Source organism: Tursiops truncatus, chromosome 6 (genome assembly GCF_011762595.2).
Source record: "Tursiops truncatus isolate mTurTru1 chromosome 6, mTurTru1.mat.Y, whole genome shotgun sequence".
Lineage (NCBI taxonomy): Eukaryota > Metazoa > Chordata > Mammalia > Artiodactyla > Delphinidae > Tursiops > Tursiops truncatus.
In genome coordinates this window covers 103,355,983-103,378,295 of record NC_047039.1, presented here as the reverse complement: position 1 = coordinate 103,378,295, position 22,313 = coordinate 103,355,983, and the positions used below count along the sequence as shown (strand labels likewise).

General features: G+C 45.9%; 2 protein-coding genes across 2 annotated transcripts; both read right to left on the bottom strand.

Moving 5' to 3' along the window:
- Positions 1-942: 942 nt before the first annotated feature.
- OR1K1 (olfactory receptor family 1 subfamily K member 1) lies at positions 943-3,636 on the bottom strand. Its single transcript, XM_033859332.1, is given in 2 exon segments — positions 943-1,919; positions 3,519-3,636. Coding segments are annotated over 2 exon segments (1,095 nt in total).
- Positions 3,637-8,378: 4,742 nt separating this feature from the next.
- On the bottom strand, positions 8,379-9,361 carry OR5C1 (olfactory receptor family 5 subfamily C member 1). The gene is given in 2 exon segments (XM_019949194.3): positions 8,379-8,698; positions 8,701-9,361. Coding segments are annotated over 2 exon segments (981 nt in total).
- Positions 9,362-22,313: the final 12,952 nt, after the last annotated feature.

Here is a 22,313-nt window from a genome sequence, read left to right as displayed (position 1 = left end):
CTTCCCTGGAGGTCCAGTGGTTAAGACTCCACGCTTCCAATGCGGGGGGTGTGGGTTCGATCCCTGGTCAGGGAACTAAGATCCCACATGCCACGTGGCCAAAAAATAAAAATTAAAAAAAGAAAGTGAAGTGCAGACATACTATAAAAACGTAAAAAATTACCTCTTCCATCTGCTCCTGATACCTGTGCCCCATCCCTTCTCTACCTTGCTTAATTTAATTCAATTTATTGATTTACGGTTCATGCCTAAAGCATACCGCTAGCACAGAATGCCGGAGGTAGCTGAACAGGCAGCATCATAGCAAACAAGTACAAGGACAAAGGGTTAGACAAATGGACAGCTTCTAAGTACTCATGAACATAAAAAATACAGTCATTATTCATCTCAGATTCCCAGAGTGCCTCCTATGTGCCCAACTGGGTTCACTAGGTGAGGTCAACCCCTGACACATGGGTATGTGAATTTTTGTCTCTGTCTCAGACAGTTGAGAAGAAGTCAGTGTTTTGAGAAAACATGGTGATGTGATGGAAAACAAAGTGCCAATTCCCCAGAGCAAGACCTGGGTGGCATAGCCTCCCATACAGCTTTAAGCCCTATACAGCAGAAGATGGTAGCCTGCTCGGCAAATGCCTGGGAGTGACTGTTAGAAGAGGGCGTGATGTGGCCGAAAGGGCCCAGGTTTTGCCACCTAAAAATGGTGTAAACTTAGGAAGGTCAAATCTAACTTTGAGCCCCAGTTTCCTTATCTATGAAACCGGGTCATAAAATCTGCTTGCCTGGTCGTTGTAGAATAAAACCAGATCGGGCAAGGACCTGCTTCACGGTAGCCCTCGGAAAGGGGTCTCCATTATTACGGTTTTGGAAAAAGCCCAGAGCGGATGATTGCATTCATGAGTGTCGCTGTGGGAGGTGCAGTCTGTCCTTGGTGGAGTCCAGGCCTCAGGAGTCACCAGCTGAGATCCTTTGCCGAGTGAAAAGGGCTCTGAGCAGCCCCTGCACATCGCGATTCCGGAGGCTGTAGATGACAGGGTTCAGCATAGGCATGACGACAGTGTACGTGACGCTGGCCACTCGGCCCCACTTGGCCTCATACCGGGACATGGGCTGGAAGTAGACTGCAGTGACTGTCCCGTAGAAGAGGCCCACCATGGCCAGATGGGAGCCACAGGTGGACAGCTGGAGCACCGCAGCTGCGATGGCCCCCTAGGAGGCGAAGATGAGTAGGAAGGGAGTGACTACCACCGCGGCACCCTCGGTGAAGATGACGAGCTGGATGTGGCGGGTGTCAGAGCACGAGAGCCTTAAGAGAGGCTGGTGGTCACAGAAGAAGTGGGGCGCTTGGTGGGAGGCACAGAAGGACAGGTGGGCCATAAGCAGGATATGCAGGAGGGAGTGGACATGGGACACGAGCCACGCAGTCCCCACCAACGCTGTGCACACAGCCCGGGACATCCTCGTGGCATAGCGGAGGGGGTGCCGGATGGCCACGTAGCGGTCATAAGCCATGGCAGCCAGGAGGCAGCTGTCAGTTACACCCAGGGCAAAGAAGAAGTACATTTGGGTCAGGCAGCCAGCCAGGGAGATGGAGCGGTCATGGGCCATCAGGTTGGCCAACATCTTGGGTACAGTGATGGAGGTAAAGCAGAGGTCATCAAAGGACAGCTGGGCCGGCAGGAAGTACATGGGTGCATGAAGGGCTGGACTGGCTCGGATGACGGCCACAATGAGTCCATTACCCAGGATGCCCGCCACATACAGGACCAAAAATAGGACAAAGAGAGGCCGCTGCTGTCCAGGATTTGTTGTTAGTCCTAGTAGGGTGAATGGGGTTCCTTCTGAAGTCTCATTGGCAGCATCCACGGCTGGGCTGCTTCTTTGTCTGGGACCCCAGGGGTTCCATTCTACTGCTGGGTCATCTCCCCAGTGTCAAAGGAAAAGGGTGAAGGGCCACTAAGTTGCTCAAGGCTTTCTGGCCATGAGGGAAATCATGGGTTTGGAGTCAGACAGCCGTGTTGCTACACACAGGTGTGGACCATGTGCAAATCATTTTCCCCCCTGAATCTTCTTCCTTTCCAGGCCTTAGGTTCCCCATCAGTAAAGTAAGGGAGCTGAACCAGAGGACCTTGAAGGCTGCTTCCAACTTGGATACTTTGTGATTTGAAGCAAAAACAGAACAAAAACATTGCCCAGGATGTGGACCAGAGAAGGAAGGAAACACAAAAGAAAAGATCAAACAGAGAGAGGATCAAAATCAGGGAGAGATTTGACCAATGGGCATTTATTTCAGAGAAGTCAGAGTGGAAAAGAAAACCCAGACGGAAGCAAGGAACTTATCAAAGAAATAAAAATTCCAAACATTAAGGGCACACATATATTGACATGGATGTAAACCTACAGCACCCAAATGCAAACATGATGTTTCAGAACACTGAGGGACAAAAGAAGAACCCATCACTCCCAGGGATGTGAGGATCTGATGATGTTCAGAAACCCAGACTGCCATCCAATATGTCATCAACAGTAGATGATGGGACGCAGTTGGGCAATATCATCAAATTCTGAAGAAAAACACCGATTTTGAACCTAGAATTCTATCCTAAACCAAAATATTAATCAAGTATGAGAAAGGAATAAAGAAATTTTCAGACTTGCAAAAACAAAAACAAAAAAAGAGCCAAAGAACCTGGATGACTCCCTGTATCCCTGGAAAACTCTTCCCATGAAATCAAACACTTACAACATCAAACAGATGCACACCCTTTATGGGAAACTCATGCAGACAGATGGATACACCTGCCAGATGCAGAGACTTGACTCTTAAGGACAGAGGCAACTTGTTTCAATGCCTCCATTTTTTCCTGTCTGAATCTCACTGCAGAAATCTTGGGTGATTATCCAAGAGGGAGGTCTTAAAAGGAGAGGGATTTTAGGATAGGTTTCCTGAAGGCTATGCTGAGGCCATCTCTGCAGGAGAATGATCTCTTAATTTCTTTTCACATCCTTCTCTCTATTAAAATAAAATAAAGACCCTTCCTACCCTATTGTCTTCCTTTTCCTCCTCCATTGGGTAAGAAGAATTTCTGGCTTTGGATCCCTGGAGAACATTTTTTTCTCAAATTTACAATCATGTCCCACTGTCCAGGAAGGTACGAGGATCAGGGCGAGAGGGTGAGAGGGAGTGGGAAAGCTTGCTTACGGATTGGCTTTTTCAGAAACTGGACCTACTCTGACCCATGTTTAAATTGGCCTCAATAAACATACAGATACACGGAGCTGTTTGCAGAAATTCAACTGTAATCACAAATACACCGGTGCAGACATGCAGGCATGTGCAGCCTCCAGCTGTGCTCTGCAAATACACAGGCACGATCGATCACACACAGAAATGTGGACACTGACATCTGAGTAAGCAGACAAGTGTAACCACAAGACCCGCAGACCCAGACCATCCTACACATAAACAGAGGGTCCAAAGCAATCACAAAATAGCACTGAGGCCAGAGGGTGACGCTCACTTACAGACTCCTGTTCACGGGGGCACCTGGCACCGTGCACAGCTACTGGGACATGCACGGTCATGCTTCCTCTGAGCAGGTAGTCTGTCAGCTCTCTACCAGTGCCCGTCCACCCCATCCCGGCCCACCCTGTCACACCCCGTCACACAATCACATCTTCCGGCACAGCCCCAGGGGTCCACGGCCTCTCGACTTCACACACATGGCTACACTCACATAGGCTCGTGCTGGGTCACAGCAGAGATGTACCACCCTAGAGGAGCACGTCCACATACACACCACCTCCTCCTCCCCCAGTGATGCTATCGGACAGTGATGGGGACGCACAGTCTCAGCCTCACACAAACAGCACCCGCTCTCACACTCACATGTACAGCTCATGCCCACAGCCACGTTCAAGAGGACAGATTCGTACACTCTCCAGCCTGGCCACTTGCCGCAAGTGTTCCTTCTGGCTTCTCCACATCACAGGAGGGAGCAGCAGCGAGGACCAAGTGTAGCCCGTCACTGAAGGGTCTGGGGAGGGAGCTATTGGCCACACTTATGGGGTTTGGGGCCTTGGGAGTACCTTAGCTTCTCCCAGAGACAGCACCCCTTCCCCTGGCCCTCATTCCTGGGGTGGGAGGCAGCTTGGCTCTGGGGTTTGTTATTCTTTCTCTCTAGAGCCCAGTTTGATGGGGGTAGGGGTGGTTGGTACCACCTTCAACTCGGGGGGCCTCAGGAGCCCCGTGCATCGTGAAACTGCTGCTCCCCGGTCCCTGTCTTGTGGAGGCCAGAGCTGCCTCCTGAACCCCAAGTCCGGGGTTTACAGCAGTGGCTTCTGGAGCCAACTGTCTTGTCCCCTCAACTTTTGCTGAGGCTTCTTGTAGGAGGTGTAAGAGTGTGGGAAGGATTGTGCCTCTGAGGACTGTGCAATAATATGCCTGAGTGACTGTGGGGTGTGTGTGTGTGTGTGTGTGTGTGAGATTGTATGCCTGGGTGTGAAATGATCATGTCTCTGTCAAACAAAATGTGTCTATGAGCTTGAGTGTGTGTCTGAATGTGCAGCTGTGCCTCTGTCTGTGTGGGCGGCAGGGACAACCTGAGAGTGTTTCTTTGTGCATGAAGGTTTCCGATAGGGGACTGGGTCTGTGTTGCAGGGGCTATGTGTTCCCGTGTGTGTTTGTAGCATTCCAGGTGGGAATGGCTTTGCATGACTCAGCGTCAGAACAACATGAAGGGTGATTTTGAACGTATGACCTTTCAATGATTCCCTGCTGCCTACTGAATAAAGTCCCAATTCCCCTACCTGATATCCAGCCCGTAGGGTGTCCTTCCCATCCCCAGATCTTCAATCTTCAAACTTCTCTCCACTTCTTTCCCAACACATCTATCTCTAGCCAGTTAAGTTGGTCTCCTTAGAGCCTTTTGTGCACATCGAGCTCATTTTACCTCTGTACCGTTGTGTGTGCTTGTTTTTCCCCCACCGAAAACCCCTTTCTTTCAATTCCCACCCATGCTGCAGGGTCCAACTGATTTTGAGCAATAAGTACCCCAGTCTTCCCCATCCCAAACCTGCTTTTGTCCTAATTGCTTGTCTTAGTAGATGGTGTTGAAGGAGGTTTAAAAAGGGAAATATTTGATCAGAATTGGGGAGCTCTCCTGGGCTTCTTGCTTTGGGAACGAGGATCTGACTGTTTCTCTTCCTTTATCCTCCAGGTTGGGCTCTGTTATTGTCTTCCAGTGCCTCCCCTTCCCTCTTGTTTATTTTCTTATCTATCAAGTAGGTCCAGCATAGCAGCCTGAAACTTCACGTTTCCTCTGATGAATGTGTAGGATTTATGTGATTATTGTATCTGACTGCTCCATAGATGCTAAACATGTGGAAGGACCCATGTACATCCTGTGGGGCCAAGATGATGGAAGGGGCCGTGTGCCTCTGGAAACTTTCCCTTGATTGTGGTGAGAACTGTATGTCATAAGAGCCCAAGAATTCATAACAAGAAGAAAAGACCACAGAGGAGGTCTCTGAGTATAAACATCATTGAATTGGGGGCAAACCTTCCATTCTCAGTCCCCTAGTTGCCAACTCTTCTGATAACGTCTCCAACCACTGTCATGGCATATGAGTTGTCATGGTGATAGGAGGAAAGAACTGGGAAAGGATTATAAAAACTCGGGATGGGGACTTCCCTGGTGGCGCAGTGGTTGAGAATCTGCCTGCGCATGCAGGGGACACCGGTTCGAGTCCTGCTCCGGGAAGATCCCACATGCCGCAGAGCAACAAAGCCTGTGCACCACAACTACTGAGCCTGCGAACCACAACTACTGAAGCCCACGAGCCTAGAGCCCTGTCCGGCAACAAGAAGCCACTGCAATGAGAAGCCCACACACCGCAACGAAGAGTAGCCCCCACTGGCTGCAACTAGAGAAAGCCCGTGCACAGCAACGAAGACCCATTGCAGCCGAAAATAAATAAATAAATAAATAAATTTATAAAAACAAAACCAAAAACTTGTGGTGGGAGAAGGGGTTTTAATTCGTTTAAGCCTTTGGCAAAACGTATCGAGTTTGGGGTATTGTACGCTCTGCTCTCAACGTGCAGGCTCATCAGGTAATAGGGAGACCAAACATCCTGGTTTGCCCAGGACGGAGGAGGTTTTCTGGACATGGGAGTTAGAGTTTTAAAAACTAGGACAGTTCTGGGCACACCAGGACAAGTTGGTGACCCTGTCAAGAAACGTAAAAATTCTCTAAGAATTGAGGAGATAGTATAGTCCACATCCCTCTCTCCATTAGTCTGGGACCTCCAAGAAGACCGTAGTTACTAAGGAGGGACCCAGTTCTGGTAACAAGGAGCATCACCTCCCTGGGGAGCCGGGATGAACCTTCAGTTTTCCTGCAGTCTAAATACCCAGCAGCTGATTTCTCCTTGAAAGGAAGTTGGAGTGGTGAGGCCAGCCCCTGGCTGGGGCCCAAGGAACAGACTCCATGGGGAACCTATTAGGGGGTGACAATGAAGCATTGTTTGAGTCCCATACCTTGCCACCCCAGGCCTCATCGCAGCCATAATTAGGAGGAGCTGGAAAGGGGATGAGACAGGGGCTGACATCTACTCTGACCATGCTCCACCTTTCCTTGGAAGCACCTATCATAACTCCTGGGGTCCACTCCTGCCCTGCTCTTGCATGAAGGGGCTTCATGGGCAGAATGCAGTGCCTTGGGCCTTGCCCATGTGCACCTGAGTCAGGGAGACAAGGAAAATCTGTCAAAATTGTAAACTCTGGGTATACAAAAATCCCAAGAGTACTGGATCTGAAGGGTCCAGCATGACCTGGAGCACTGTGGTTGCCTTTGCCCTAGAGGTTTATGGAATTTCCTCTCCAGACCCCAACTCTGCCTCTGGATGTTGTAATCTTAACACAAAGCAGTCCGCACTACCTGACCACGTGCTAATCTGAGCAGACTCATAACCCTCAATGAAACTTAAATCCACCAATACTTAGCTCCTACTCTTAAGCTTTAAGAAACATCAACCATTATCCATAACCCTAAATACGTCTTAAAGTGACCCCACACATGTTGATTTGATACTCAAAATACTCTTCTTATGCCTTACTTTCATCTAGTTCTGAACCTAGGCTAACTGTAATAATAACTAGACTGTGACGTAAGCTTATCACAAATGTTGTCCACATACCAACTTAATTTAAATCGAACAGAGCTCTAACATGAGCTAAACTCTAACTCAAATTTAATCTAGCAATAAAAAAAGAAACCTGAATTCTCATCTTAAGTAGTCCTGCCCTATAACACTAACTATAAAATATTTCTAACATTTCTTTTTTTTATATTGAAGTACAGTTGATTTACAATGTTGTGTTAGTTTCAGGTGTACAGCAAAGTGATTCAGTTACACACACATTCTTTTTCAGATTCTTTCCCCTTATAGCTTATTACAAAATATTGAGTAGTTCTCTGTGCTATATAGTAGGTCCTTGCTGGCTATCTGTTTTATATATAGTAGTGTGTACATGTTATTTCTAATATTTCTAATAAGAGCTCAAATTTATCCAAACCCTGACTCCTAAATTTATCCCAAATCCACTATTAATTAGAATCAATCCAAATTGTAAAATTTACATAATTTTAATCCAATCCTAAAATTTGTCCATTTGTAACCTAACCCTGGCTTTACCCTAACTCTAACCCTAGTCTTAGCCATAATATGAACGCTAACCATATTCTAACCATAACCATAGTCCTGATCCTTCCCTATTCTCTATCACAGCCCTGAGATAAATTAATCTTGGTCAAATTCTAACCCAACTATAGGATTTTAGGAACGAGCTCATGTATGTGCTGGTGCTGCTTGGCCATTGCCCTGAGAGATGGAATATGCAGGCTAATAGGGAAAGATATTTGCCTCACCAGATTCCATCCCATTCTTTGGCATGAGTGGGTACTGAAGATGTTCTCTTGGGGTCGAGGTGAGCAGAAGCAGACTTACTGGTCATGAAGGACCTCAGAAGAGCAAGAAACACTTGCAGCCAATACGGCTCCTATCTGGTGTTTCTGGGAATCATCCTCTCAGAAGTTCAAGTGGCAAATAAACTTAGTTACTGCACCTGGTGACATGCAGGAACTTCCATGTTTTGAACATCGAGGAACCTAAGGCATCTCTACAGCAGATTAACTTGATCTTGATTCTGGTGCTGGGGCTAGATTACTCCAGGTTCCTGTCTCCTGTCTGTAAGCTTCAGTTTCTCCCCTTTTCTCCCCCTCAAACAATGACAAGAGACACCCAGCCAGAGGAACCTCCACCTTTACCCACAGTGACCGGGCCCGGGAAGAGCTCTCCTCATCTCTTCAGAGTCAGTCCTAACCAGCCTCTCGGACCTCGCACTCGTGCGCCGGCCTCGGACAGCAGCAGTGCTTCCAGTTCCTTCCGAGCACCTCCCTGACCTCTTTGTTGCGGAGGCTGTAGGTGAGCGGGTTGAGAGCTGGGATGACAAGGGTGTAGAACGCAGGTGCCATCTTGTCAGTGTCCAGGGTGTAGCTGGAGCTGGGGCACAGGTTCATGAAAATGATTGTCCCGTAAAGCACGGCCACGGCCATGAGGTGGGAGCCACAGGTAGAGGCTGCTCGCCACCGGCCCTTGGCCGAGTGCATGCCGATCATGGCTCTGGCAATGAACCCGAGGACACGGCGAAAGCCAACACGGTGGCTGTCTGGATGAAGCCACAGACGACGAAGAGGAGAAGTTCACTGAGACTGGTGTCGTTGCAGGAGATGGCCAGCAGTGGAGGGATATCGCAGAGGAAGCTGTTCACCTCCCGAGAGCCGCAGCAGCTCAGGTGGAAGGTGAAGGTCGTGTGGACCACGGCACTCACTGCCCCACCCAGGCCTGATGCTGCCAGAAAGACCAGACACAGACGCCGCGACACGGCAGTGGCGTAGAGAAGAGGGTTTCCGATGGCCACATCGCGGTCATAGGCCATGGATGTCAGCAGGCAACACTTGGCATCCGCCAGCCCTGTAAACAAAAACATCTGGAGGGCACAGGCTGCGTAAGGGATGGAGATGCAGGGCAACAGCTGGTCTACGAGCATCTTGGCTCCGATGGCTGAGGAATAGCAGGCATCCAGCAGGGAGAGGTTGGCCAGGAAGAAGTACATGGGTGTGTGGAGCTGGGCGACCACGTAGACTAGCAGCACCATGCCCACATTTCCCAGCAGGCTCACCAGGTAGACGGGCAGGAAGATCAGGATGAGGGTCAGGTGCAGGTCCCAGCGATCTGTGATGCCCAGGAGGATGAACTCCGTAGGGGCACCCCTGGCCCAAGTAAAGTTCTCTGGCATCATCCTGCAGGACAGAGTCTGGGGAGAGACAAAGCAGGAGGGAGGTGAGGGAAAGGTTAGGACCATCACCTGTGAGAAAGTGCTTTGTACTGGGAGACAGGTAGACTTGGGTGTGAGTCCTAACTGTGTAACAAAATAGCGGTGTGACCTTGGACAAGCCATATCACCTCTCAAAACCTGTGTTTTCAGTGCTGAGAGGTCACTATCATTTAACTTTCATGAGAGGGGGAATCTTGCCTGTCTTATTCAATTTTGAATCCACAGTTCTGAGAATATTGCCTGGCACATAGTAATTGCTCAGTAAATACGGACATACCTCATTTTATTGCACTTGGCTTTATCATGCTTCACAGATGGTGTTTTGTTTCTTGCTTATGTTTTTGTTTTTTACAGATTGAAGGTTTTGGCACCATTTTTCTGACAGCATTTGTTCACTTCATGTCTCTGTGTCACATTTCAGCAATAATCACCGTATTTCAAACTTTTTCATCATTATTGTATTTGTTATGGTGATCTGTGATCTTTGATGTTACTATTATGATTCACTGAAGGCTTAGATGATAATTAGCATTTTTAGCAATAAAGTGTTTTAAAATTAAGGTACGTACACTGCTTTTTTTTAGACATATTGCTATTGCACACTTAATAGACTACAGTATAGTGTAAACATAACTTTTATATGTACTGGGAAACCAAAACATTGGTGTGACTTGCTTTGCAATATTGGCTACATTGCATTTGTCTGGAACTGAGCCCACAATATCTCCAAAGTCTACATGAATTTGTTAAATGCATGAATGATGAATAGGATAATAGTTGGTGTCTGGACAAGGATTGAAAACTCCATGACTCTATATGCATTCGCCTCTCCAGTTTCCCTAGGAGGAAAAGAAGCAATGAAATGGCCAGTCTCCTGATCCAAAGGGTAACTATTCGCTGTGGGTCTTGAGGTTTGCTGGGAGGACATCTTTCCCCTAGAGTAAGACCTGGGAAGGGAGAGTGCAGCAGTGGTTGGCCTCTGGGGGAGACGGCAAGAAGTAGAAAGAACAGAAGATTTGAATATATTCCAGGGTTGGACTCTTCACCTCCCCAAGTCTCAATTTTCTCATCTGTGTAGGGAGAAAGAAAAAGCTTCAAGGATTCAATGAGATAATGCATATAAAACATCTCACACAGAGCCTGGCACACAGCAGGCGTTTAATGAAGGATCAGTTAACTGAGTTGAGCTAGATGCCTTGCCTCGATACTAGAAGGAAGCAACTTTAAGGCAACCAGAAGTAGTGTAATTTCCAGAAAATATAACATTGTTTACACCCCTGTGCCTTTTCACTTGTTCCCTCTGCCTAGAACTCATTTCCTCTTTTTGTGTTTGACAAAAACTATCTCGGATGTAAAGCCTTCCCCCGTGACTCAGAGGAAAATAAACTTCTCACTACTTTGTGCTGGCTGCACTGGAGCTTACATCCATCACAGTGTTTCATTATTCTTTTGCACATTTTTTTTTAAGTCTTCATTGAATTTGTTACAATATTGCTTCTGTTTTAAGTTTTGGTTTTTTGGCCGCAAGGCATGTGAGATCCTAGCTCCCGACCAGGGATCGAACCCACACCCCCTGCATTGGAAGGTGAAGTCTTAACCACTGGACTGCCAGAGAAGTCTCAACTGCACATATTTTTTTATGTGTCCGTCTCTCCTGTGGGCTTTGAGCTCCTTGATTCAATATTCATTCAACAAATGTTTATTGAGTCCTACTATGTGCTAAGTATGGCCCTGTGATTCATTTTTGTACCTCCAGGGTCTGGTATGTAATCAGTGCTCAATAAATATTAGTCGAATGTATAAAACAGTGAAAAGAATATGAACATTAACAGCATGCAGACCTGGTTTTATGTCTGGGTTCCACCACTTTCTGCTGTGTAACTTCAGGCAAGTCACTTCAGCTCTCTCAGACTGTTTTCTCATTCTAAGGTAGATGTAATATCTCTGCTGGAGGGTTCTAAGAGGCAATAAATGTGCAGCACCTAGAACTGAGCAAATGCTCTTTCTCCTTCCTTTAAGAGAAGTTTAGATGTTTGGGACCTTCCTGTGGCTGGTGAGGATGATGAAGGTCTTCGTAAAGTGCAACTTGGATGAAAAAAATTTTGATTATATCATATGTTGGTGAGGTTCTGCTGGTGGAAATGTAAATTGAAAATTTGGAGGACAATTTGGCAGTTAACTACAAATGTATATACCCTAGTGTCTTAGTCTGCTTGGGCTGCTACAACAAAGCACCATAGACTGGGTTGCTTAAACAACAGATATTTATTTCTTGCAGTTCTGGAGGCTGGGAAGTCCAAGATCAGGGTGCCAGCATGGTTGGAATCTGGTGACGGCCTACTTTTAGACTTGCTGATGGATGCCTTCTTGCTTTAACCTTATGTGGTGGAGAGAGATAGAGTGCAAGTTGTCTAGTCTCTTCTTATAAGCGCACTAATTCCATCATGAGGACCCCACCCTTAGGACTTTATCTAAACCTAATTACCTCCCAAAGGCCCCACTTCCAAATACCATTACATTCGGGATTAGGGCTTCAACATATAAGTTTTGGAGGGACACAAACATTCAGTCCATAACACCTAGTAATTCTACTTCTTGGTGTTTTGAAAACTCTCACACATGTACACAAGGAGACATGCACAAACGTGCATGCTCTCCTGGACTGTTTGTAATGGCCCAACATTAGCCAATGTCAATAGGCTCGTGGGAGTTAAACAGGAATAGATTTAACTTATATGTATCAATGTGGAGAAATCTTAAAACCACACTGAGATAAAAACATAATTTGTGGAAAAATGTACAGATTGAAGAAAAAGCACAAAACAATAATATATTTCTTAATGTATATGTATACAAAATGCACTGATGGTTGCTCCAACCAGAGATAGGATCCTAGCTAAAGGGTCCCAGGACATCTCAAAGGTTTCATCTTCTTTGCCTCATCTCTATATCCAGAGCTGAGCCTCCTTATCTTTTAAGACTCAGCTCAGGGATCATTACTTTTTCCCAGGAAGCTTTATCTGAACATCCAACCACCCAACCTCTCACTTCTGGAACCCCACTTACTGGGATCTCTATGTTATAGCTCTACTCCATCATTTTATAATTACCTAAGTGATGTTCTCCCTCACCTAAATGAGCATTTGAGACCATGCCTAAGTCTTCCCTTTATCCTTAGGGATACAGAATTTTAGGGATCTTCCCCTCTTCCTTGGTGGGATCACACTAGTGGAGGTTAGACAGCCTCCAGGAGTAGAAAACTGTGGGGTCCCAGCCCCACCCAACTGTATGGTCTCCATGAATGAAGTCAGCTTGCCAGCTGAAGTTCTGCATCCAGAACGCAGTTGGTGGCAAACCCCTTGTGTATTTCTGTCTGTCCACGTGGAAAGCAAACACCACTCACCTTCACAAAGTGAGGAGCAGAGCTGCTTCGAGTGCCTTTCCATTTCTTCACCTGTAAAATGGGGGTAATGAAACTTCAAGGCTTTTAAATTGCTTTGTAATTTGGGGGTGCAAGGATCCCAAAATTTCAGTTAAGCTGTTACTACGGAGCGTGTGTGTGTGTGTGTGCGCACGTGCGCACGTGTGCGTGCGCATGTGCACAAAACATAGAGTGAATTCTCCACTAACTTCTCTCTGTTGCCTTGCTGCCCATGAGGAGTAATCCTGACATTCAGGGAATTAATTTTTTTCTTTGAAGTTAAGAAAATGGAGTTCCAAAGAAGGAAAGAGACAAGATACACAGCTCTTAAGGTACAGAGTTGAGGCTTGAACTCAGATCTGGCTCCAAATCCAATTTTCTTTGTCTCTAGACAGAGGTCCTAAATAGTTCTCTTAACAGATTACCAAGCTGGTTGTCACTGTCTTGCTCAGTCCTCTCATCTTTAGATTAAGCAGATTGGACCAGATCAGGGGTTCCCAGTCTACTCTGCGGACTCTGTCATTAGAATTACTGGTGGAACCTAGGGGCAAGATGGGAATAAAGACACAGACCTACTAGAGAATGGACTTGAGGATACGGGGAGAGGGAAGGGTAAGCTGGGACAAAGTGAGAGAGTGGCATGGACATATATACACTACCAAACGTAAAATAGATAGCCAGTGGGAAGCAGCCGCATAGCACAGGGAGATCAGCTTGGTGCTTTGTGACCACCTAGAGGGGTGGGATAGGGAGGGTGGGAGGGAGACGCAAGAGGGAAGAGATATGGGAACATATGTATATGTATAACTAATTCACTTTGTTATAAAGCAGAAACTAACACACCATTGTAAAGCAATTATACCCCAACAAAGATGTTAAAAAAAAAAAGAATTACTGGTGGAACTTTGTGAAAAAACAGATGGCTATACCCAGTGCCCAGAAATTCTGATTGATTTCATCTAGAGCAGGGTTCAGAAATCTGTACTTGTAGAAAGCATTCCAGGACTTCCCTGGTGGCTCAGTGGTAGAGAGTCTGCCTGCCAATGCAGGGGATACGGGTTCGTGCCCTGGTCTGGGAAGATCCCACATGCCACGGAGCAGCTGGGCCCGTGAGCCATGGCCGCTGACCCTGCGCGTCCGCAGCCTGTGCTCCGCAACGGGAGAGGCCACAGCAGTGAGAGGCCCGCGAACAGCAAAAAAAAAAAAAAAAAAAAAGCGTTCCAGGTGATTCTGATATGTGACTTGATTTGGGACCATGAGCATCAGAGCTTCTCCATCTTGAGTGTGCATAGGAATCAGGTAGGGATCTTGTTAAATGCAGGCTCTGCCTCAGAAGGACTGGGGAGGGGCCTGAGATTCTGCATTTTTAACAAGCTCCCAGGTGACGCTGGTGCTGCTGGTTTGGGCACCATGCTTTGAGTAGCAAGAGCCTAGGTCATATTGGACAGCATTCCCAGCTCTGACATCTTAAGATTCTAGCTTTCTAGAGGGCTCTCTCAGCCTCCTCCTGCTCGCTCCTTTCTCTCTGCTCAACTCTTTGCTTTGACTCATCCTCTCTCTCCAGGCCCCACTATACTCATGAACACATTTAACTTTGGTGAGGCTGGACTCTCGAGATTTTTCAAGATGTGGCTTCCCCATTTCCTCACAAGCCCCAGCTCTTAGTGTGTTCCTCCTCAGCACGCCAACATTTAACACGTCTCGGTCCAGACACCAGCTGCTGCCACCGTGTTGGTGTGTGGTTGTTGGGCTGGTAGGACATACCTAGAAGGTGGGGGTGGGTGGAGAGTTCTTCCGATGGGGCAGCTTCAGTCCAGCCTTTGGGTGACACTGGTAGGTGGAGGGGTCGCAGGGACACGCCCCACCCCAGACGTAGGAACAGGGGGACTTCTGCTCTTCTTTAGCCCTGGGGGAATGGCCTCTTTCTGGTCTCCTGCTGACTCCTCTTTCCCCCTCTGCTGTCCTGGACTCCATGGAGACTCCCTCCCCACGTCCTTTGGGGACTCCATGGCAGCTGGTGGCAGGGGAATGCCAGGGATGACTCACTCTTTGGCGCCCGGTGAAGCTGGAAAAGTTTGGCTGAGTGGGTCCTCAGACTCTGTGTGGGGAAGGCAATCATGCTGCTCGTTTAGAGGAGTCCCTTTGGCTCACTTTCCTCCACCCATTCTTTGGGATTCAAGATTTTTATTATGCTTTCTGATCTTCTACACAAACACAAACTCTTCTTGTGGTTCTCCTAACATTTCACATTATTCCTCTTGCCTGGAATGTCCAGCCCCTTTCTTGTCTCTCTGGAAAACTCTTCCTTTTTTGTTATAGAACCAGTTCAAATATCACCTTCTGCAGGAATCCTTCCTGCCTGTGGGCTGGAGCCATTCTTTCCCTCCGTGCGTCTGGGAGATGCGTATACATGAACACGAATCCAAGACAGACAAGGAAACAAATGCTTGTGTCTGAGGCTGCGCCAGACTGGAAGCAACCTGAGGCCAGGACCGGGCATGAAGTCATCACTCAGGAAATAAGATCAGAACTCTTGGGGGTGGACCCAGGTTCTGGTGATTGAGAACCACTCCTTAAGACATGGGAAGGGGGCTGAGCCTGAAGGTAGGGCCGAGTAGCTCAGCCTGTGGAGAGTAGACGGCTATGGGGTGGGAGCAACCTGGAATCTCCTTGTTTCTAGGGTGTGTCTTAGAGCTAACCTGTCATTCATGTTAGCAGAGTGTTCATTAGTTCACATGACTAATATGTATTGCAGTTTACTATGTTCTCAGCTTAAGTTTAAGGTCTTAATGATGAACCAAATAGCCATAGTCCCTTTTTTCCCTGGAGCTTGCAAGGAGTTAGAACTAACGAAATCAAAACACAGGGGAAAGTGTTTCAGGTGGGAGTGATGGCACGTGAAGAGGCCTGGAGGTGGGAATGCAAATGGCACATTTGAAGAAGTGTAAGAAGGCCAGTGGGCTTGAGCCCAGAGAACGATGGAGAGAGAGTTGGGACTGAGCCTAGAGCTGTAGTAGAGGCCAAATTGTGGAGCTTTTCAGACCATGCTAAATATTTGGTTTTCTGTTTGTTTTTGTTTTTAATCCTAAAAGCAATGACCTTACCACGGATCAACATGCTATGCTGCTGAGAACACCAAGTCCTATCACTCCTGGGAAAGGCATCATCTACTGGAATTTATAATGGGACATCCTACCAGGATGGGCGAGTTACTTTCACCCCTGGGTGAGGGGAAACTACTCAGTTTCCACTGGGATCCCACTGTCCTACTGCAAACTGGCCCTGTGGAAACACTATGCCTGGAATGGAACATGCACCATTTAAAGAAGGGAGAAGGGAGAAGTTGTGGGTCATTACCTGGTATATTCCTCCCCAGTCATCGCCTCTTGCCTGACAGTGCTGCCTCCCCCTGCTAACATGTATGGTACAAACAACTAGGTCAGATTCCTGAAGCTGCAGCCACATTGACATCTAAGGATCAGGTCACAAGTGTAATCCTTATAGAAAGGGAAAGCCTTCCCATACAAGTCCTACTAAAAATATGTCTTTTGGGCCTTAGACTTGTGCTGCTCTTGCAGTATCTGGTCATGAGATGAGCACCTGATGGAAATACCTTTCTACAGTGGGCCCATTTGTATGCCCAGCAAAGGAGTCAATCCAACTGTTGGGTATGTGGGCAGCTGCCCCTCTCTAGCTCGTCAGGATGGCCATGGTGGGTATCACCACTCTAGGAAAGGGACTGGAAGGCCCTAAAGCACTCCACTGAGAAACAATAAGGTGGAACTAGTATTTTTTTTTTATGTATTTATTTATTTTTGGCTGCGTTGGGTCTTCGTTGCTGTGCGTGGGCTTTCTCTAGTTGCAACGAGCGGGGGCTACTCTTTCCTTGCGGTGTGCAGGCTTCTTCTTGCAGTGGCTTCTCTTGTTGCGGAGCACGGGCTCTAGGCGCGTGGGCTTCAGTAGTTGCGACACGCGGGCTTATTTGCTCCGCGGCATGTGGGATCTTCCCAGACCAGGGCTCGAACCCGTGTCCCCTGCCTTGGCAGGAGGATTCTTAACCACTGCGCCACCAGGGGAGCCCAGGACTAGTATTCTTAATCCATCTGATATTACCAATACTGATCCAGAAACCTGGCCTGTGGCACACACAATCAAAACAGTGGGCATGGATGTTCCTTTTCTGTCAATCAAACTACACAGACAGCCCGTCAACTACAGACTAGAAGGGTCCTAAAAACACCAGCATGGGTGGCTATGCTCAGATTTGGGAGGGGCTCATGTGGCTTATCCCGGGTTATGAACATTCGAGCACCCTGCACTCCTATGTTGGGAACAGAAAAATCCCTCTAAACGGAACCAACCAAATTGCACCAGAACCATGTAGTCATTCTGTCCCATTAAAGGATAGTGATTTCTTAGGCACTGCCTGGCTACACCACCCAGGTGCATAGAAGCCCTTACTAAATTCACCCAACAAGCCTTAATTGATAGCTGGCAAAACCTGTCTCTACTGAACCATGAATGTCTCTAATGAGAAAAGCTGTCGTCTAAAATAGGATGGCCTGGACGTTATTCCTGTCTTGCAAGGAGACATCTGTGGCATTATTCAAAAATCTTGTGGGTGTTCATACCTGACGAATGTACTAATGTATCATTTTATTAAACCACATGAGGGCACAAGTGACTGCCCTGAGTGATCTGACTCCCCAGCCTCGGGAACTTAATAAATCAGTGAATCAGTGGCTCGGATCATGGGGCTTTTGGTGGAAAAATTTGTTACTTATTTTGGGAATCATTATCCTAACCTGTGTTTTCTCTTGCATGTGCCTATACTATTGCTGTGATATCTGCCTCCAAAGCACAGACAGCCACCAAACGAGCCACCTCCACGCCAGTGAAACCCCTTGCTGAACCCTTGCAAATGGTTCAAGGTATTTAGCTAATGCTCAAAAAACCTGAAAAGCAGGGTGAGGGTGTGTGATCAGCTCGTGGACATTCTTCTGATTGGTTGGTGGTGAGGTCATTGGGAGTCAACATCATCAACCTTCTGGTTCCAACCCGTCTGGGGTCTACGTGCTTGTGGGCAGCATGCAGTTAACTTCTTCCACCTGGCGGGGGTTTCAGTATCTGCAAAACAGCTCAAAGGACGTGGCTCAGAATGTTATCTATAGCCCTTGAGGAGGAAGTAAAGGTCCGTGACTCTGTTTAATGGCTAAATTATTATTATTTTGTCTGGCTTGACTGTTTCATTTCTGCATTTTCTCACTTCTCTTACGAAATTTATTCTTTGGAACTCGAGGAAGGCCTGGGAGGCTAAAGTTTTTCTACAAACAAGAGGTAAGCCGAGGACGTGGCAGGGCGGGGATCTGTCCCAGGAGGTCCTGTTCAGTTACATTGGGGGAGGTCACGGAGAGGACTTGGCTTCTGATTGACCTGTGAGTCGGACCTGGCTGATTGGAGGCATCTCACCCCTCCCTCTGTCCTTGAAATATACACTCTGCCCACGGGATGGAGCGGAGCGGTGCCCACGTGGGAGCCATTTTCAAGAGAACATTGAGAGAACAGTGTGCTGTTGGGACCATCTGAATGGCATGGGTGTCTGAGCCCACTGAAGGCCTCTGTATAAGCTTTTAAGATCCTGACTGGTGCGGGGTGGAGATCTACTTGTGACCACCAGGACGAGCCGTACAAGTAATTCCCCTGCTTATTCAGGGGATTCCTGCCCCTCTCCTCTGTGGCAGCTGAACTATGCTTTCTATAAGCAGGGGGTGAGGGGTGGCGGGGGTAGGGGGGGGCTTGTGTGTGCGTGACCTTCCTATTCCCCTTTATCTTTCACAATCATCTCCCCTAATATATTTTTTCTGCTATCTAATTATGTTTTGGTATTTGTTTATCGTAGACCCTGAACTGATGCTATAGTTAACAGAAAATGTTAAACATGTATTTTCAGATTGTTTCTGTTCTTTGGTTATTATGAATAATGCTACTATGAACGTTCATGTACAGGCTTTTGTGTGGACATATGTTTTCTTAGTTATATACCTAGGAATGGAATTGCTGGGTCATATGGTAACTGTGTTTAAGTTTTTGAGAAACTGCCAACATTTTCCAAAGTGGCTGCATTATTTTACAATCTTACTGCCAGCGCAGCAGGGTTCACCCTTCTCTCATGCCTTTCCAACATTTTGATATTGTCCATTAAAAAAAAGATTTAACCATCCTAGTGGAAGTGAAGTGGTATCTCCTTGTGGTTTTGATTTGCACTTCTCTGACATGTAATGATGCTGAATATTTTTCATGTGCTAATTGGCCGTTTGTATCATTTATTTGGAGAAGTGTCTATTTAAATCCTTTGTGCATTTTAAAATTGGGTTATTAGTCTTCTTATTGTTGAATTGTAAGAGTCCTTTATATATTCTTATACAAATATCTTATCAGTATGTGATTTGCATATATTTTCTACCTTTCAGTGGTTTGTCTATTCATTCTCCTGATGGTATCTTTTGAAGTACAAACCCTGGTGATTTTGATAAAGTTCCATTTATCCTTTTTTTTTTTCTACTGCTTATGTTTTTGGTGTCACACCTAAGAAACCATTGCCTAATCTAAGGTCACAAAGATTCATTCCCGCACTTTCTTCTAAACATTCTGTAGTTTTAGCTCTTACATTGAGTTATGTTTTGTATGTGTGAGGTAAAGGTTCAGCTTCATTCTTTTGCATTTGGGTGTCCAGTTGACCCAGAACTATTTGTTGAAAACACTATTCTTTCCACATTGAATTGTACTGGCAGCCTTATTGAAAATAACTTGCCCATAAATGTGAAGGTTTATTTGTTGACCCTCAATTGTATTCCTTTGATCTATATGTCTAACCTTATGCTAGAATGGCATTGTCCTTTTCTTAATTGAAGTATAGTTGCTGTACAATATTATATGTTACAGGTGTACACTATAGTGATTCACAATTTTTAAAGGTTATACTCCATTTATAGTTATAAAATATTAGCTATATTCCCCATGTTGTACAACATATCCTTGTAGCTTATTTTATACCTAATAATGTGTACCTCTTGATCCCCTACCCTTATCTTGCCCCTCTCCCCTTCCCACCTTCCCTCTCCCCACTGGTAACCACTAATTTGTTCTTTATATCTGTGAGTCTGCTTCTATCTTTCTTTCTTCCTTTCTTTTATTTATTTATTTAGGCTGCATTGGGTCTTCGTTGCTGCGTGCAAGCTTTCTCTAGTTGAGGTGAGCGGGAGCTGTTCTTTGTTGTGGTGCCTGAGCTTCTCACTGCGGTGACTTCTCTTGTTGTGGAGCGCAGGGTCTAGGCAAGCGGGCTTCAGTAGTTGTGGCTCACGGGCTTATTTGCTCCATGGCATGTGGGATCTTCCTGGACCAGGGATCGAACCCGTGTCCCCTGCATTGACAGGCGGATTCTTAACCACTGCGCCACCAGGGAAGTCCCTGCTTCTTTTTGTTATATTCACTAGTTTGTTGTATTTTTTAGATTCCACATATAAGTGATATCATACGATATTTGTCTTTCTCTGTCTGACTTATTTCACTTAGCATAAGGCCCTCCAAGTCCAACCATGTTGCTGCAAATGGAAAAATTTCATTCTTTTTAATGGCTGCGTAGTAGTCCATTGTGTGTGTGTGTGTGTGTGTGTGTGTGTGTGTGTGTGTGTGTATACCACATCTTTATCCATTCATCTGTTGATGGACACTTAGGTTGCTTCCATATCTTGGCAATTGTAAATAATGCTGCTATGAACATTAGGGTGCATGTATCTTTTCAAATTAGTGGTTTTGGTTTTTTTTGTATATATACCCAGAAGTGGAATTGCTGGGTCATATGGTAGTTCTATTTTCAGTTTTTTGAGGAACCTCCATACTGTTTTCCATAGTGGCTGCACCAATTTACATTCCCACCAACAGTGTAGGAGGTTCCCTTTTCTCCACATCCTCACCAACATTTGTTATTTGTGTTCTTTTTGATGACAGCCATTCTGACAGGTGTGAGGTGAGATCTCATTGTGATTTTGATTTGTATTCCCTGATGATTAGTGATGTTGAGCATCTTTTCATATGAAGTACAGCATTGTCTTAATTACTGCAGTTTTGTTGTGAGTTTTATTTATTTAATTTATTTTTGGCTGCATCACGTCTTAGTTGCAGCACGTGGGATCTTCGTTGAGGCATGCAGGATCTTTCATTGCGGTGCGTGGGCCCTTCGTTGTGGTGTGTGGGCTTCTCTGTAGTTGTGGCGTATGGGTTTTTCTCTTCTCTAGTTGTGGGGCGCAAGCTCCAGGGCGTGTGGGCTCTGTAGTTGTGGCGCATGGGTTCCAGAGCTTGTTGTAAGTTTAGAAATCAGGAAGTGTGAGTCTTCTGACTTTGCTCTTCTTTTTCAAGAATATATTGGTTATTCTGGTTCCCTTGCATTTCCATGTGAATTTTAGGATCAGCTTATCATTTTCTGCAAAATAGATAGCTGAAATTTTGATAGGGATTGCACTGAATTCAGTTTATTATTTCTAATATGGGTTTTTTTGGTTGATTTTTTAGGAGTTCAAAAGTATACAGCATCTGTCATTTGCAAGTAGAGGTAGTTTTATTTCTTTCTTTACAGTCTGGTTGTCTTCTATTTTTCTTTTCTTACTTAATCGTGCTGGCTGGAACCTCTAGTACAATGTTGAATAGAAGTGGCAAGAGTATCCATCTTTGCGTCGTTCTTGATCTTAGAAGGGTAGGAATAGGAAGACTAGATAAAGGGATAGTGACACTCACAAGAAAAACTGATAATGTCCCGGTGATTAGAGTGGACTGGTGTGAGAGGATACTTTTTGCAGATGACATGAGCCTTACCCTGGGTGGGCCTGGAGTAGAGGAACGTGCCACATAGGGGAAAATAATACTAAAAGGAAAGGCCCTGAGGGAAAATATGTATGGTATATATCAGTGAGTGAGGGCTCAGACATAGTCAGCATCCTATTTTTTAATAATTATGGGACAGGAAATGGAGAGGAACCTCTTGGAGAGGGTGAGAGATGTGAGGGAGAGAGCCGCTTCAATATTTAATATCGTTCTAAAGTAATAAATTGTTTCAGTAAAAAAATAACACACTGCATACTAAAAGCCACTGAATTATAGACTTTAAAAATGAATTTTATGGTATATGAACTATATCTCAATAATACTGTTATTAAAAAATAACATATACTGAAAAAAAACCAATTTATTATTCGCATGAACTCCACATAGAGAAGCATTTTCCAATTATAACAGTGGCTGAAGAGTCACAAGGAGGATTTTTTTCTTTTTTTTTTGTGCCATGCCTCAGGGCTTGCAGGATCTTATTTCCCCGACCAGGGATTGAACCTGAGCCCTCAGCAGTGAAAGTGCCGAGTCCTAACCACTGGGCCGCCAGGGAAGTCCCAGGATTTTTTTTTATTGGTTTCATATATGTAAATTGAAAACCCATTTATGTCCAAA